This window comes from Aythya ferina (assembly GCF_964211825.1).
Source record: "Aythya ferina genome assembly, chromosome: 2".
Classification (NCBI taxonomy): domain Eukaryota; kingdom Metazoa; phylum Chordata; class Aves; order Anseriformes; family Anatidae; genus Aythya; species Aythya ferina.
Genome location: NC_140297.1, coordinates 48270174 through 48288579, shown reverse-complemented (window position 1 = coordinate 48288579; position 18406 = coordinate 48270174). Strand labels below are relative to the sequence as shown.

General features: G+C 41.5%; 1 protein-coding gene across 7 annotated transcripts in view; it reads left to right on the top strand.

Annotated features, from left to right (window-relative positions):
* Positions 1-18406, top strand: part of NFATC1 (nuclear factor of activated T cells 1) — a 120977-nt gene that overhangs the window by 18584 nt on the left and 83987 nt on the right. For all 7 annotated transcript variants that reach the window (XM_084509671.1, XM_084509669.1, XM_084509673.1 and 4 more), the window contains exon 3: positions 1164-1323. In XM_084509671.1, the coding sequence (XP_084365797.1) occupies positions 1164-1323 (160 nt within the window). The remainder of the gene's footprint in view (positions 1-1163; positions 1324-18406) is intronic.

Genomic DNA, 18406 nt, shown 5'->3' with positions numbered 1-18406 from the left:
CATCCAGCCTGGGGCAGTCAGCAGTGCCATACTCACCACTGTGGTCACCCTGCAGTCCTGTGTGGAGTCATCCTGCATCAATGGACAACAGGGGGGCTGAGGACAGCTGTCTTGCATGATGATCCTCTTCTCCAGGCTGATGAAGACTAATGGAAGAGTTTCAGCTGTGCCAATTAACTACTTGCAATGGCTTTTGAAGGGCACCCTGGTTAGGAGAATTTACCAAAAGAATAAATATATGCTGGGCATAAAATTAGTGTTTTCATTATGAAGCTTTTTGTGCCAATTTTAAAGTCAATAAATTTGTATCAAGCCTAACACTGTTTCAAAAATATTTGTTCCTTCCTTTTATTTTTTATTTTCCCTGGAGCACCAGCTTGGCTTTTCTTACAGACGAGCTCTCCTGACAGTGTTTTCAAGTGTGGTTTTACTCTGGAAGTGGGTTTCTAAGAATGGCACTTCCCCACCATTGCATATTGTCAGGCCTGCTTACTTTTGTGATAGTAATGAGTCCTTAATAGTTCAGTAATTGCTGAGTCAATACAGAGCCGGAAGAGTGAGCTGGATTTTCTTCTGGCTTGTGCGTCATCCTTGGTAGGATTTGTAACCAAGTTCTGACTTCGGATCTTGCTTTCTTATGTTGTGTGAACCAGGGAGAGACCAGCTTCACTTTGAGACTCTGTGACTTGTTTGTGTGTTTGGAGGAAAGCTGGGAAGTGGTTTTTTGTTCTTTACACCTGAAATGGATTTGTTGACATCCATTAGATTCATTAAACATATGACTTCTTCAGAGCTGGTTGGGCATTCTCTTTCACAACAGAAATACTCTCCCTGCAATTCCTCTGCATCTTTCCACCTACCTTTGTCCTTTTGATTCAAGAATCAATATATTAAGATGTTTGTAAGCAGCATCTTAACGTTTTTCCATTTTGTTTACAAATTGGATAGCATCTGGGCCATCAAATACACTCAATCTTCATAAAATAACCATTACCTTCTAAATTACTTATGTCATGGCATTATCTATATTGATGAAATTTTAAATGTAAGATGGTGAAGGATGAACTGTGAAACACGGTCTCTAAAGTAATAGTGCTGGATGCTTGTGGTTTGTGATAGTGTACTTGATGTTAATTTTTAATATATTTTCCTTTCCATTATAGCCCATCCCTGCCTGCCCTTGATTGGCAGCTGCCATCTCACTCGGGACCTTATGAACTGCGTATTGAAGTGCAGCCGAAGTCCCACCACAGAGCTCATTACGAGACAGAAGGCAGTCGAGGGGCTGTGAAGGCATCTGCTGGGGGCCACCCGATTGTGCAGGTACCAAAATGTGTAATGGAAGTACACACAGGTTGTTGGTCTTGGCACTCTGTGGTAAACACCATATATTCTCCAAACCTGAAAAGCGATGGGAGGTTTTTCATGTCCACAAAGGTTACTGCATGCAAGTATGCCTGTGCAGTACATTTTTTTTTTAAAACTTGGTGGACCAAGCCTTTATTACAAATATGGCAAAACTACCCATTTGTTCTCTTCTTTTCCTTCTCCTGACTACTCTCTCAGCAGTTCTATCAATGTGAATATGGCACAAATGCATATCTGCTTTGTCCATGCATCAATGTACAGCTTAGGAAATGCTTAGCTGCAATGCCGTGACCATGGACCTGTCTGTGAAGTCGCATTCCAGACATGCAGTTTATACTGAAATCAGCTGGGGACATGTCTCAGTACATTTAGTCCTTAACTTGTGGTTGGATCTAATCAAAGCTGTGAACACATGTTGGAGGGCAGAGCCATAGCAGTAATGTGGAAGTATGTCGCTGGTTTGGATATTGCAGTGAATGCTATTCAAAGCGAGGCTTCTTGATTTTTTTTTTTTTCTGTTTAGTTCTTTAAGTCCTTCTACGCACTTTGGAAAGTATCTGAGGTCTGAGTGTAGTTTCATGAATTCCGACAATCTCTTCAGTTCTGTATATAAGGCATATAATTTAATAACACTGCAAACTGACCCTTAATTAATTTATAGGACTAGCGTCACTCGTTTTTAAAGGATTTTTCTTAGGAGCAGGAAGAATGAGATTTAGTTTTTGTTTGCTTTTTTTTTTTTTTTGTGCATGTGTTTTTTTTTTTTTTGTTTTGTTTTGTTTTGTTTTTAAAAAGTAATGGGAGAGAGACAGCTGTCCATGTCCCTCGATGGTGGTTTCTTCCTCACCCCAAAGTTAGTGTCAGCACATTCTGCCTGGGCTGTGACCTTTTGTGCAGCAGACCCCAGGTATTTCCACTTCCCTCCTGCAGCAGACCCCACAGGTGTCAGGGCACCATCCGTGGGAGCGAGGCACGAGCTGCCTCTGTGGTCGGGATACTTGGGTTCATGCCACAAACATTTCTGTAGGAAGAGCAGTGTTTTGAAAGGCTGGGTGGCTCAAGGCGGTGTGCAGACCACACGTGCAGAGTGCATTTGTTTGTTTGCCTTAAAACCCTGTTAGCAAACACGTAGCTCGGAGGAATGATGCCAGTTTGAAACGACATTCAGCAGGGAATGCCGTTACAGATTTTGTGTACTGCTGCAACAGCTAAAAAGGGAAAGTGAGGGAGAGTTGTCAGCGGCAAATGGAGTTCGTTCTTTATCTCTGCCAAAACTCATCAGTGACATGGGATTACAGAAGCGATCTGCTGAAAGACTGAAGGTTTTAGCAGAACACTTATGAATGATATTAAAGAGGGGGTTGTGGCTGTGCACTTGACGACAATTAATACCTACTCTGTTTGTGGCTTGATGCAAGGAAACGTAAACGGGGAGGCATCAATTCACAGTGGCCTGCCTGACGTTTAAAGTTTCCTACGTGCTTTTTGGAAAGACTGAATGTGATGCCAACATTTAATTGGACTAAATGTGTCCAGACGTTTCCCCTGTCATCCCCTGTCCCAGCCTGTAGGGAGTGAGTGTGCTGCTTCCACAAACACAAACACTGTCAGAAGAGAGGAAAGGAGAGGAAGCTGCAGAAGGGCATTAGAGGAAAGGGAGGAAGCAGTCAGTCCTAGCCATGTCAATTGACTCTACTGGTCTAATAAAAATTAATGTATTTTCCTGTACATTTACTACAACCTGAACATACTTTTGTCCAAAAAGAACAAAAAAAGAGGGCCAGAAAAAGCTTCTCCATACTAGTATTGTCATCCCAGCCAGAATTATCTGTTCAATGAACTAGTTAAAAGCTTCTGACTTAGACCACAGCTGGATGGATGAATGTCAAAAAAAAAAAAAGAAAATACTTATATAAAATATATAAATACATAAAAATAGTATAATTATTAATATAAAATATATACATATATAAAATAAATAAAGGAGGAGGTAATCTAGGGAGTAACTTCTGATAACTCTGCAGCTGACAAAAGCTGTGAAAAGCAACTTTGAATCAATGTATTTCCAGGTGTTGCAGGTGTTTGGGTCAAGGGGTTGACTCAATCCACTGTCATACAAAAAGGATCCCAAACCTCCAAGTTCATACCCATGTATAAGCGCAAGCAGTACCTTCAGGTGTGAGATTTTAGATCAAACTTTTTGCTCAAGTATTTTCCAGTGTTTTCCATTGTGTTGACTTAGTGAAGCCCTTCATAAAACTGCTCTGACCTCTTGCACTATCCATTTGTGTTACTTCTCCCTTCTACCCTTGCAGCCAGTCAGGTCTTTCCCTCTGTTGGTGCTCTGTGGGGAGCTTGCTTAAATTATGCCTTTTTCAAAGGTCTTACCCCTTTCTTTCAACACAAGAAAAATGCAGAAGAGGTGTTTTTCTGCCTTCTCCATTTGAAGCACCCCCACCCTTGGATCCTGCTTTCCAGACAGATTTTCTCACACTCATACCTCCACATATCTCTGGGGCATGCTGAGACAGAGAAGGAGAAAATCTAAAAAGCATCTGCTGCTCGTGGCATGGTTCCCCAGCAAAAACTACACACCGATTGTCAGGAGGTTGCTTTCTCTGCAGCTGGGGCGTGTTTTCCAGGCAGAAGCTCCCTTGCTGCCACTCTGTCTCTTCCTGAAGGAGGTGGAAGAGTCCGGGAGTAGAAGGTGTCTGAGGCAAGGATGAGGTGATCAGCAGTGTAGGAGGGTGGGCATCTCTTGGACATTAAGTCTGGGGTTGGAAACCAGTTTTTAACTTGGCTCTAGCGGCTCCTCCAGGCGTATGACTTTTTTACGGCTACCCAAGGCAGCATGGTCTTGCCCCAGCCTTCTGCAGGGAGGTGACACTTGCTTCTTACCATCTGTCCGTCAGCTGCCGGGGGGCTTGCTCACTGGGGACACCTGTGGGCTGCCTCCCAGCCTGTTTCAAGCCAGCAGGATTTCATTTGAGTATCCTTTTGTGGGATGGCTGCACCCTCCCTTCTGTGTTTAAGAGTGTAAAGTTGCTCACAAGGGTTTTCGATGAGTCCTGTAACACAATATACGCCTCTCACATGTTTCTCCCTTGCCTTTGTGAATGTTTGGTGGCTGTGGCAGCACTGAGATATCTCTGTTCTTGATTGCTAAATGTTTTGAGAGTATGGTGAGCCGGCACACCTAGGGAGCTAAAAATGCTGCAGAGCATTGGCAAACAAGAGGTGCTGGGGAGCGGTGCTGGTGAGCTCACGGCTGGCACTGGCTTTTATTCACTGGCTCATGGAAGTATTTTGCTGGTTATAATTGCCTCTGATGATTTCAGACTGGGGTACTCTCCCCTCTGAGTCAGAGCTGAGCCGGTGCCCCAGCTGGCCATAAGCATCAGGAAACTGCATGCAGTGCCAGGTGAGGCAGACGCCTGGGGCTCAGACCATGCTGGAGAGTGAAATCAGGCCTGGTAGCATTGTGCTGGCACCGAAGCATGTGCAAGAATACATGGTTGGGATGAGGATTGCTCTGAATAGAGTGGGATGCAATGAATGGGTAGTACAGGAAACCCACAAAGAGAAAAGTTAAATAGCTAGAGTTGTACTTTAAGTGGGGTGAGCTTAAGTCAAGGGGTTTACATTCAGAACATCCTAAAAGTATCCTCCATTTCAATCTTTCTCATGATGTTCATTTTAAAAATGGCTATGAGTGGTTGCATATGGTAGGGGTTATGCTCCAGCCAAAGATGGCTGTTTCAGCTGCAGGTAAGCGATCTGCAGGTAAAAGTTTGGGATCTCAGGGGAGTGATGGCACCAGATTATAAATATAGGGTCTATAGTTATCCTAATTAATAACTTATCTGTGGAATAAGTCAAGTACTTTGGCTGCTTGAGATGGAAGTTTTACAGGCAGGGCGTGGTGTATCTGTGAGATAAAATCCAAGTACTCAAGCATGTTTAATTAAAGCATATGAATTACTCCCATAGAAGACTGGACTAAAGTGTGAAAGAAAATACTCACTTGCACAGAATAGTCAAGTAAGCATATTCAAAAGTCATGATTATGATTTAAATTTTTTGACATAAAATATGCCAGGAATTTTCTCCAAGATCAGTCTCAACATAAGGTAGATAAATCAGTTAGAAAAAGGGAAGAAAATAAAGATTTTTGTTTGGTTTTGTGTTTGTATGTTTTTTGTTATCTAGGTAAACCATCATTGGCCCAGATTTGTGTTCTTCTTGAAAAAGATAAAATTGAAGATACAGTGAATGCCATCTTACCTTTCACTGTATCACATGCTTTGCAATGAGATGGTATAGGCTGTGTATGTATGTCTTCTGCGCTCCAATAAAGAATTTGATCTGAGCTTGTGAACGATGAAAAGCCTGAGCTCCCTCATTTTATAGGCAAAACAAAAGATTTTTCTGCTGATTTACACAGTCTGTGCCAGGAGACCTGTACAAAACAGCTGGATTGTTTCATTTCTCAAGAATATCTCAGTTAGGTGCTTTGGGTGCATTTTTCAAAGGCCCTGAGGCATACATTGGGATTTTTATATCCACAGATATCTAACAGGTCTTCAACTCTTATCAGAAGCAATTGCTCACTTGTTATTGCTGTACATCTCCGCATCACTATGATTAGGCACCAACATGGCTCAGTCCTATTTGTGCACCCCACTAACACATGGAATACATTATTGTTTGCTTCCCTTGAGTCAGTTGGTTTTGTTGCTTTCGGATACTGAACTGAAGTAGTCAGAGTCCAGGCACTGGCCACCACTAGTACCTAAATCCTTTCAGCTTCAGGACTCAAGAGCTGTGAATACCTTTTGTGAACCCCTTAGGGAATATCAAACCATTGTAAGTTCAGGGGGCAGCAGTCAGTCCAGAATGCAAACGCATTCAAATGGAGATGTTAGGGTTGGACTTCACGGTCTCACATAGCACTTCTCATGCACACTGCTTCACAAATAATTGACAACATGAGGTAATAGAGCTTCACAGGTTAAACAGCAATATGGGAAGAAGAGAGAAATTCAGAGCTAAAGGAAAAGACTGGAAAGAGGTGTTCACAGCTGATGACAGGAAGGAGATGAAGGGATGAGGAACCTGAGAGAAAGGCTCTTCCAGGCAGAGCAGGGCAAGTCCTTCACAGCAGTGCTGTGACAGAGTGCAGCTAGAGCAAGCTTGTGGTTAATTTTTAAGCACATAGTACTGGAGGTCTCATGTACCCGGAGTGTATGTGCAAATACTTTTCTTGGTAGGGAACCCTGAGTCCTGTGAGTTTGGTATGAAAGACAGGGTTGCCACCATTGCTGAGTGAGTCAAGGGAGCCTAAGAAAGAAGTGGTGTGTCCAGCTCATGGATGTCTGACACCTGACCAAGAGGACTAGACGTGGAAAAAGTAATGTTAATCATTTTCCCCTTACCACTCTTGATCTGTCAGAGCAGAAAAGAGACCATGTTCATGTTAGTAAGCAATGATTCAATTTACCGTGCCACAGTGGACTTCCTCTCTGTGCTTTTTTTAGCTTCTTTCTAGAAGACAGCATCACCCTTTTATCCAGATGGAAATATAATGCTTTCGTACGGTGAGAATATAAAGACACTAGGAAGTACCTGTTAGCCAGGTTGCAATTAATAGCACAAACCCATGTAACCATACAATGAACCAGACAGGGAGCCTACCTTTTATAGCCTTATTTTAGATAGCCAGTACTTCTTAAGAATAAATCTAAACTGAATGACTTTCTCACTTCTTGGATGTGTATAGTTAAAACTAACCTCAAACTAGCAGACAGATAATCAAAACCGAAAAGTAGAATGATTTGACAGATGTTTTAAGGCTGCTATTACTTCTATAAATCCAATGAATGGAAGAAAGCCCATTTAAAGTTTTTTATCATGGCATTTCATCATTAGAAGATCTTATTTGGGGAAGAAGGGAATTACTCTTTTTCAGTGTTTCATATAAAGTTGGTCCCACAGAGTAACTCCACAAGTACAGCCATATAGGTAGCCTATATGGCTGTCTAGGAAAGGCCAAGTCCAGACAGGAGCCACTCTGGGAAGTGTGTTTCTGTCAGCCAGTGAGGATTTCATGACCCTGAAAATGCAACTTCAGCTCTGATTTATGAGTGGTCTTGGGGATTTGCCTCTGCTGTTTGGAGCAACAGCCCTTTCCAAGTGAAAAACTAAACTTCCACCAACCAGCACTCAAGGGGATGCATTCTGCACTCCTTTAAAAACAATACCTCGTCCACGCTCAGCCTGACTGACACTGCAGAACATGTCCCATCTGTTAGGACGACATGATATTTAATCAGTCTTTCCAGCCGTTAGGATTCAGCACAGCTTCCTAGGTTTGCCTTCATTTCAGCCTCACTGACCGTTCCCTCTGGAAGGAGGAGGGTATCATCTCCCAGCTTTCTTATTCTTGGCCTCTTCCAGTTTCCTTTCTGCCTCATCCTCTGTGACAAGGAGTTTGGCGGCATTGCTCTTGCTCCATGGGCTGTTGTCTAGCTGTCCTCTGGCAGCAACTGATAAAATGCAAACCATACCGTTGTTCTTTTGTGGTACCTCTTTTACACAGCTGAGTGGTTATTTTCCATCACGTTTAGACTTAGCAAGGAGGCAGAGGAGTTATTTTTATCTCCACACAACCATCACAGAACCATCCTATCTGCTTCCCTTGTTTGGCTGGTTTTGGTGATGAGATGTACGTACCCCCTGAACGTCTAGAAAGAATGTGATAGAAGTCTTTGTAAAGCCAAGGAAAATGGGAGCATTAAAATAGTAGTCTTTCTTTTCTGACACCTCATTCAGGTCTCATGGTGCATCATTTCACTCAGTGAATTGATAGCAGTGTACAGGAGTTTTTTTCTGAATGTTTTCTGAAAGGGTGATTCATCATTATTTTGGAAGTGTACCTCAAAAAGGTGTATTGCTGCTCTCCAGGGAGGAACCAGGACTCATCCTGGACTGAGTGCTGTGCTTTTCTTGTCCTTTCCACTCATTCTTCTCACCTACTTGATATTGCATCACCTCTGCTAAAAGTTGTCAATGCCATGTCTCTTGCTCTGTCTCTGAATTTTCTTTCTAGAAGTTGCCATCTCCAGTTCTCTAAAGTGTTCTGGTCTAAAGCAAAATGTAAAATATATAAATAAATAAATAAATAAATAAATCTGCCCCCTACCCCTCCCTGTTATTTTCTACCTAAGGAAATGAAGTGCAAGTGTTTTGTCAGCCTGGTAGTATCTGTCAGTGGGTAGTGTTCAATGAAGATGGAAACAAAAAAAAAAAGTTAATATAATCAGTGGTTGACATAAGCAATTTCTTTGCAGCAGTACACTAGGAAAGTACCTGCACAAGCTGCAGCAGCTGGGCTAAGGCATTTGTCGTACTGCTGGTGAAACTCCTGCAAGTTCCCTTGCAGAGCTACGTGTTCCCAGTTCCTTTCTTTGTGCTGAGATGTGCTAAAGACAGGAACCTCTATTGTGATCTATTCTTCTTAATATTTCCTTTAAAAAAAGTATTAGAAAGAAATGGTTCAGCTTAAATTATACAAGAAGAGAAAAATAGCAGCCAGTGAAATTCTTGAGGGTTTTGGTGTATTTGAAAGCTTCAAATATGGTTATAATATAAAAACAAAATTAGCCATTGCTTAATTCATGCTCTAATAGATCTTTGTCTTTTGGGAACATTATTCAAATGCCTGAGCTATTCATGTTAACAAATGGTCCCTGCATCTGCATAGTGATTACTCTCTCACAAGGACAATTGGTGTTTTTTGTTGTTTTCCTTTTTTTTTTTTTTTTTTTTTTAATTTTCCCTAGTATATTTGTGGTAGTAGGCACCCTTCCACTGAAAATGCATGTGTCAGGGTGAGCACATAGAAGTGATAAGAGTCACAAAATTAGGAAAGACTTCTCTGAGCTTCATATTCTCATTCATATTCATAGTTCATATTCATATGAGCGTCATATGCTCTGTCCTAATTTACCAGAGTCTGAGAAGGAGCTGCAAACATATCTGGTTAGCCAGAAGAGGTTATCAGTAGTGCTACAAGTAGGTACCTGCTTTTCTAAGGAAGAATACAACATGGGTAGATCTTTTAATTGCCTCAAATTACCAAACAAACAAAAATATTCAAAGCAGTATTGGGGCACTCCTGGTAAGTGTCCTACACTAAGCATAGTGTACTTAATTCAAGCATATGCTTAGGAGTTACTAAACTTAGTTAATTTGGCTGCTTTTAAGAAAATACAAGTGTGAATGGGTAAGAGGCTGAGGACTGGGTTTAAAATGATTTTATAGGGAGGTTCAGCAGATACCTCAGGCACTGGTCTGGACATAAACCACAGTTACTACTTGACTCAGTTGACTGCAGTTTTGGTTACAATTTAGAAGCTCTACACCAGTGTTACCAAGCAGCAAATCTGCTCCAGACTTGTCAGGTTATTGCACGTGTACATGGGCCCAAAAGCTGAAATGAAACACAGTTAAAATTAAAATGCAGCCTTACCAAAAGCCAGATGCTTCATTATGGGCTGTACTAACCTACCTGCCAAATGCTGCTAACCTGCATGAGGCAAGTGATTAATTTTTTTACAAGTCTGCTTCAGCAACTAGACATCTGTCCTCTGTTCCTGAAAGTAATATCTCAGGGCAAATGATTTTTTTTCCCTTCTGAGTACTCCAAATTACATAAAATCTGTATCACAAAAATTATATTGTGTGCATTCTGTATGAAGATACGCTGAGGCCAGTTCATATTTCAGATCACTTTCACGCCAGTGTAAGTCCACTGGAATAACTTCTGGTCTGTAGTTTTTAATTTTTGTATGTGAGAAGAGTAAAATCACATCTGTATTATACTTGGTAATCTGGAATGTCAGTATATGTGGTTATAATATAGATTTTCCATTTTAATCAGTTATTGTTCCAACTAACAGGCTGAATCAGTGGAAAATACGGTGTCAAATTACTCAGTTGCTCTCTAGAAGTACGTTGCAGCTTTCATTATGAGCAGGGGTTTATCTCTCCTTTCCCCGTGAAGAATAGCTTGAGAGATCTTCTTTGATACGTGCCTTGAAAGAGAGATGATCCATTACACCGTCTGCTATATAAATACACATAAGTAAAGTATGTTGCATGCTGTCCGCGCAGCAAAATCTAATAAACTTTCTCCTCCCTCCACATGTTTAAGAAATAATTTAGCAGGAGTTGCATTTTTTTCACTGAAACAATTGAAACACGCTAGTGATCAATTTACTCGCACATGGTAAAAATAATACAGGTTGCAGACAGATTTGTAATATGCTCTTTTAACACCTGTTTTTAATGTTTCAATACCCAGTAAAACTGAGGAACTCCTGCTTTTGGTTTGCATGCAGACGTTATGTACACTAGTGTTTAAAAGTCTACTGCATAGGTTTCAAGTAGAGCCCCATTAAAAGCAGTAAACAACACTTGCAGGCACAGCACTGCCAAATTTTGGGGAGTCCCTCTGCAATTCAGTTACAAAGACTGAAGTCCCCATCAACAAGTTTTGATCTTTGTGGCATTGATAACATGGTGTTACCACCAAATGCTAATCCCACAGATGTCAAGAGCAAAATTCCTGTTGGCCTTGCCAGAAAGTGTGCCTCCTTTGCCGCTTGCAGTCTTATTTGTGCAAAAAATATTGATGGTACAATTCTTTGTAACATAAAAGAAAAAAATGTATGAGGGTTTGAGCAAAGTGGTCTTTTTATTACAGTGCAGCAAAGCATGCAAGTACATCCTGAAATTTTAATAAAGTGGGATTAAATGTTTAACACGAGCTTAACAAGTTTTCTACCAAATGAGTATGCATTGATAAAGTGGCACTTAATTGTGTTGTTTAATGTCACTCAGGTTATTCAGCTGCAAAATACAGATTAAGACACTTTCACTGCCTTGCACCAGGGCTACAAAAGAGTGTCACACATGAGCATGTGCGACTGCCAACTACCCGAAAATGGCATGAAAAAGGGCCACAGAATCTGTGTTCTGCTCTTGCAGACCTCCTTGCCAGTTTTCAGGAGATCCATTACATTTTACTTCTTAAAATTTGATGTAGTTTGGACACTAGTTGCAGGTTTCTCCCCCACATGTGTTCCTATTTCCTTCTGGTGTTTTTCAGTTGAATGCTCCTTTTCCTCTGTCTCTGTCCTCAGTCCCTTTGATTTTGGGATCAACTAAGGATGATCACATCTTTTCGTTCTGCTGCCATTATGGTGACTTTCTCATATGCCTATCAACATCTAATTTGTGCATGAAGTCTTTGCATCTTTGAAGCTTTTACTGGATGTCTTGATAGCAATTCAGGCATAATGATGATAAAACCAAACTTCTCATCACTCATAAAATCTTCCCATTACTTTCCTCTGTCTTTGGGCAAGCTACACCTTTCTTTGTGTCATAAAAATCTGTAATTTACATCGGTCACTGAAGTTTGCTATATTTAGCTGATCTCTGTCCCCATACTTGCATCAAAATAGCTATATCAGCATATCATATGTGTTCTGCATAAAGCATGTGTTGTCCGTCTTTGCTGTGCATAATTAGCTGCACATTCCTGTCCCTTTGGCTGTCTGCCCATGCAAGGACAGTGGCTAGTGTTTGGGAAGCCCACAGCATATTGTGGTTGTGCAAACAGATAAATAAATAAAAGGAGGTGGGTTGGAAGGGGGATCACATTTCATTTCTGCAGAGTTGCACAAAACTGAGCCGTGCATGAAATCCTAACCCTGTGTAGAGGCAAAGAATTAATCTGGAGTTTTTATTCCTATCTCAGTGTGTTCATCTGAGGCCACAGCTTGATTTAGCACCTCCACAAGAAAGACCTGAGCCTGAGATGGTTGCAGCATGTCGGGATTAGGAGGCTTGAGCAGAGCTACGTGGAAGAGCTTGTGCAGTGGCTGCCCGTGCTTGCCTTGGGCCAGGTCTGCCAGCTCCGCAGCTCTCCCGCGTGTGTGCATGGATACGTAAATGTTTGGTTTACGAGCACGGTGGGGATGGGAGTTGTGTTTTCGATGAAACCAAAGGGCTTCATGCACTGTCAGAGTGCTGGAGGAAGCAGTGGGGCGAGGGACAGCGTGCTGCGTGGGTGCTGCACGCCCTGTGCTGGGTGCAGCGGGCAGCACCAGGGCCAGCGGGGAGCTGCTGCAGCCGGAGCCACCCCCTCCCTGCAGATCCCAGCCTGGCATGTTGTTGTTATGATTGCTATGGGAATAATTTCAATATGTTTTGTAGTTCTGGGATGCTGTGTCTTGCATTGTTTGGCTTGAAAGCTGCTTGACTGGTTTTAGAGGGTGGCTGTACATACACAAACATCAGCGAGATTTTTTTCTTGGTGGAGAGTAGGAGATTCACAGCATGTTTTTAATTAGAATTGCTCATTTAGTGTTTCACTGCAGTGTGTTCTTTAGTTGAAAGATAATTTAATTTTCTTTGTTTTGGAAGATTTTCGTGCTTGTCTGTGTGAAATGTCTTTATTTACTGTGCCTCATTGTGCTTTCTGCATAGCTTTGATTGTGAGTAGAGTCAAAAACAAAAACTTCCCTGGGCTGTATTATTCTCCACCTGCTGTGGCTTTTAATACAGTTTCACTGCTATATGTATACTAAGTGTCTGCATTTCTAGAACAGAAACACCAGAGAAAAATGGCAGATTATGCAAGGTTAGATTTAGCTGTAAAACTCTCATTGATTTGAAGAGGAATAGCATGTCTAAAGTCTGTCAAGTGCTGAAGAAGGGTGGCTGGTAGGGGTCAGCTTGTTTCTTTTTACCTTGGATAAGACCCCAGAAGAAATTTGTTGGGGGAAAAAAAAAAAGAAAAGCAAACAGCAAAAACTCCTGCCACTCTTTGCAGAACTCTCTGTTAATATCTTGAACCTCCTGTGCCACAGAGGAGTTTCATTTGGTTCAAAGAGAATATAACAGCACTTGGTCGTTTTTATACATGTAACAATATTTAGATAGTACCTGTCATCCTGGAATTCCTTATAAGCTACGTCAAATATGTAAATCTCTCCTGTTACATGCAGGAAATCATAAAATGGCATGGAATGGGCATCTTTTTATTATTATTACATTTTGTTATTATGTGGATGGCATTTATTTATCAATAATTTTTAATAATCCTGCAAAAATTTCCTGAGTGGCTTTAAAATTAATATTCAGCCTCCTCTCTTGTAATAATGTTTTCATTACATGGTCCTTATGTCTTGTAAGTCTTATTCTGAAATAATATAATACTCCTGAATATAGAATAAAATATAGTTACTGAATATAGGTTATAGAGTATTACTGAATGTAAAATGGCAGATAGTAGTAGAATTTTACACAAACTCCACCCACAGCTGCAAATAAGAGCTGCCAGGGACAAACAAATTTAGACCACAACTTGCAGACACATGTGCTAGCATCTAGGTACACAAGTAATCTCAAGCACATGTCCTGAACACATCAAAGCCTCATTTTCTAATCCTTCCCGGTTGTGAGGAAAACCTTAAAATATGTGAACTGACATAGCTCTGCTGCCAGCTCAAGAGCAGTAGTTGAAATGGAGGCACGTTTGAGAGGTTTCGCAAACAGGAAAACAACACACTGGTGGTGCTGACAGTAAGCTATGGTTCTGCAGTTTTGTTAGTGTAAATGAAGCCCCTGAAGCTCTCAGTTGAATGGATTTTGCATACGTGTTTTCTCTAATCACAGGGCAGCATTAACCTAGAATCCCAGTGTTTAACAGCAGATGTTTTGGGGGGAATCATCTAACAAGTAAAAGAATTCTTTTCCTCCAGTCCTGAGTACAATGAAACAAACTAAAATATGATTAAATTTGGCGTTTACGCTCCCCTCTCTCCAATTATTAGCAAATGTTTTTTCCCCTTTCATATTTACAAGTTTGAAGTTAATACAAAAATGAGCATTAGCAGGAATACTGTATGGGATTGCCTGTTTTACTATGGTTTTAACGGGCAGTCTAATTTTAAAACAACAGTACAAAAAGCCACGCAAAGTGTATCTGAAGCTCCTCTATAATTTCCAGTTCGCTCCAGAGGTAAAATCTGGAGTGTTGCTGGGACCAGTGGGGACTTTAAAATAGGAATTATGTTGGAAGGAGAGAGTATCCAGCAGACCTGTGAAAAGTGACAGGCAGGGAAGACAAACAAAGGACATAGGGTGATATGACAGGGAAAGAATCAAAGAATCAACAAGAAAAGGGCTAAAGCAGGGTCACCCCTAGTACTTGCATGTACTCAAGGAGGTGCCTACAAGGCACCAGTACGGTAGAATCCCCCAGGCTCTTTTGAGGAGCTCAATAAGCAGTGGTGCTTCTCAAAAGTACCTGTATACTAATGCACGCAGTATGGGGAATAAACAAGATGAGTTAGAGATGTGTGTACAGTTGAAGGAATACAGTATTTATTGTTGGGGTCATGGAGACATGGCAGGATGGCTCCCATGACTTGATTGATTATTGCAACTGGTAAGTGTCCTGTGGCTGCAGGAAAGCACATGATCAATCAGTCACTCCTATCTTCAAGTAGGGGGGATCTCATTGATGTATAAATCCCTGAAGGGAGGATGCAAAGAGGATGGAGCTAGGCTCTTTTCATTGGTGCCCAGTTCCTGGTCAAGAGGCAGTGGGCACATCCTGGAACATAGGTGTTGTTCGAACATCAGGGAGTACTTCTTTACTGTGGAGGTGACTGAACACAGATGAACACTGGTATCACAGATCAGGTGCAGATTCTCCTTCGTTTAAGATATTCAGAGGGTGCCTGGAAGTGATCCTGCTTGAGCAAGGGGGTTGGACCAGAGGGCCTCCAGATGTCCTTTCCAATCTCAGCCATTCTGTGATTCAAGTTGATGATCTTGTACCCACACTGAAAAGTCACTGGTGACTGCCCAAAATGCATGGCAATGATGTGCAAAGCATTATGCCTGTAGCAGACTGTGCCGCTGTGGGGATGTTCCCACAGAAGCTCTGTTGCATGTCTCTTTGGGTTAGGTGTAACATGTCTTTCTTGCAGTACTGCCCTGGGTTTGTGAGACTCATGCTTTGAACTCTGTACTGGGTCGGTTGCAGGGGCAACTCTTTGTTTTTGGGTTTATTTGGCTAAGTGTAGATGTCTGCAAGTGAGCTAATTGCCTTGTTTTTTTCTCTGTGATCACGGAAAAGCTTGTCATTACAGAGTGTAGGGAGCTATTAATTTTGTTCTTGTGTGAGCATCTGAAGTAGCTCAGGTAAGTCACACCTTCAGAGTGCAAATTTCACTTTGAGGGCTGTGAAGGCAGTCAAGGCAGTCATTGTGGTTGTTCAGCCTGTAGATGTTGAAGTCTGAGGGCATGAATCACTTGACTTTTCCATGTTTCTTTTTGGCTTGATGTGTTAGGCATAATTAGGTATCACTGGGCCTAGCAGGCTTTCACCAGTTAGCCAGGACCAAGATTTATTTCTTAGCTGAGGTATCCAGGTAAGTCTTGAGTATCATGGAAGGAATAGTGGCTTTTAAGACTTCGATGTTTCTGGCTCAGGCCTGGAACTTAACCCATGCTGGAGCCACATGTTTGATGTCAAGGTATTAATCTAAATGCTGTTCTGTTTGGGGTATAAAAGCACAGGTGTTGGTCACTGGCACTCATCACGCTTCCCTTTGAAGGAGACTGTTACCGTCAGCACCCTCTTCAAATCCCAGTTGTATGATCACATCCTGCTACACCAATTGCTGCAAGGTGTCATACATTTAAGCAGCAAATAATCTCCTCTGTAAAGCTTTTATTAGCAGGTTCTGTCGTTGACATTTGCAACATTTTATTTAGCTTTCTTACTAAGCTTTAAACAGGTAGTGGTATTAGCTGGTCAGTATTTGGGTGAAATTCTTTGGAAATTGCCAAATAATGCTACTCAACGTGACTATTTAATATGATTGCTTAAAAATTGTCCATGTGTCTCCACAAAGTTTGTCTTAAGACACTTTCATACTTACTTAATTTACTTACTGTTAGAGATCACTGGTCTTTCAGTTCATTTTAGCCCTCGTGGTCTGTTGGGCAACGCTATTCATGTTGTGCTTGTTAGTTAGACAATCTGGTCTGCTACATCCATTTTTAAATTCTATTTCTATCAAAATTGGAAGGCCAAAATGCTACATTCTTTCTGTTAGAGATTCAAGTATCACAGCCAGTTTTTATTATTATTGTGTGTGTGTAAAAAGGGGGGTATCACCATTGCTCTTAAACAACTCACAGTGTAGAGTCCAGTCTCTCAGAATTTTTCACAGTTTAATCAGACTGTCTTGGAGGCCAAGGCCTTGAGGTTAAGCTATAGCATATACCTGGCCTATTTTTATTACTGCATTAAGATGCTTTCAACGGAGGGTGTGCTCCCAGATAAAACTGCAGAATGATCAGAGCTCTGGGACCAGGTGGATCAAGGGCGGTTTGTGGAAGGGGAACAAGACCAGAGATGTATGGTGACCTGGCAAAGCATATTGTTCTTTCTGCTCTAAGACAGAAATCACAAGCAGCACGTTTATGGATGTTGTGTATGGGATGACAACACTTTGGTACATTTTTGGGGGTTGAAAAAATGGAAGCAGAACCTGCCTTAAAGAGCATATGTTTGCAGACAGCACTTTTCTGACTCTGAAGAGCAAGAGAATGCATTAGTCTGTTTTATCCCTCAAGGAATGCAGGTGTAAATTACACACAAGGATTAGAATCAAAGGGATGAGAAGTGCTGTGAAGCACAGTGAAGAAAGGGTTACTCTACCACATAGCACAGTTGATGTTTTTTTATTTTACAAGAAGGCTGAAGCACAAATTGATTAAACATAGAGCAGGCTGGAAATACATAAAAACTTGTTATGAAATTTTCTCTGCTCTAATCAAGTCATGTATCTGTGATGAAGCAAAAACTATCTGGCAGAGCTGGAGAGAACTCGATCACCCTATGCCCAGCTCTCCTCTACTGGCAAAGCCATCCTCGCTCTGCATTTAAAAAAATAAAATAAAATTTTAATATGCTTTCCTTCTTTAATTCACTTCTACATAAATCAAAGGACAGAGGTACTGTGAAATTCAGAAGCCATCAGTAATCATGTTACTCACAAAAGAAGCAAGGAGGTTTATTTCGGACCTTCAGACAACCTCCCTTCCTGCTCTCACCAGAGAAGGCAGTCAGGGCTTGACTCATGGGCTGTCTGATTATAATTCCCCCTTGAGACATGCAATAGTATGGTGTGCTAGTGCGCTGTGTGCTTTGTCTGCTTCTATCACCGAGTTTTCCTTTTCAGTTCCTGCTCTGTGCAGTAGCCTTTGACTCCAATTGCTAATTAAATAGTACGACGTCTTACATAAGAATTATATTGCCTTTTTAAAGGAGTTCTTGGAAATCAGTTATCATGCAGTGAGAAATTAAGACTTGAAAGTGTATTTGTAGTAATTTTCATGGCAACAGAACATGAAGTCCAATATCCGTATTATGAATATGGCTCAGTATTTATAGCTCTCCAAATATTTGCAGAGATAAAGCCTTTAAACACAGACTCAGCTTTGTGTCTTCAGTAGTAGTTTAAACAAATGTCATTGGAATAGGGGTTAAAACTTAGGGGGAAAGTAACCACTTTTGGTCTAATGCTGTCCCATGGGTGTTTGTGAGCCTCAGGGGTATTTTGCCTAGAAGTCTGATGCCCTTGTCTCATGTGAACTAAGGTTCATCTTGGTGAACAGCAAAAAGCTTTGACCCTTAAACAAAGAGCTTCCAGGTGTAGCTGGGCCCTTAAAGTTAGAGGGATGGGAATTCAAAGGCACGCAGATACCACAGCACTTGTGAGCAGCCAAGTGATAAAAGGGCATGTGGAGAAATTGCTGATGGATAATGGCAGTAGTACTCTGCTGTCACTGGGATGAATGCCAGCACCTTCCAGAAGACATCAGCATGGTGAAGGTCTAAAACCCTTCCTGCCTGCTGCACCTGATATACACCTAGGGATCCTGG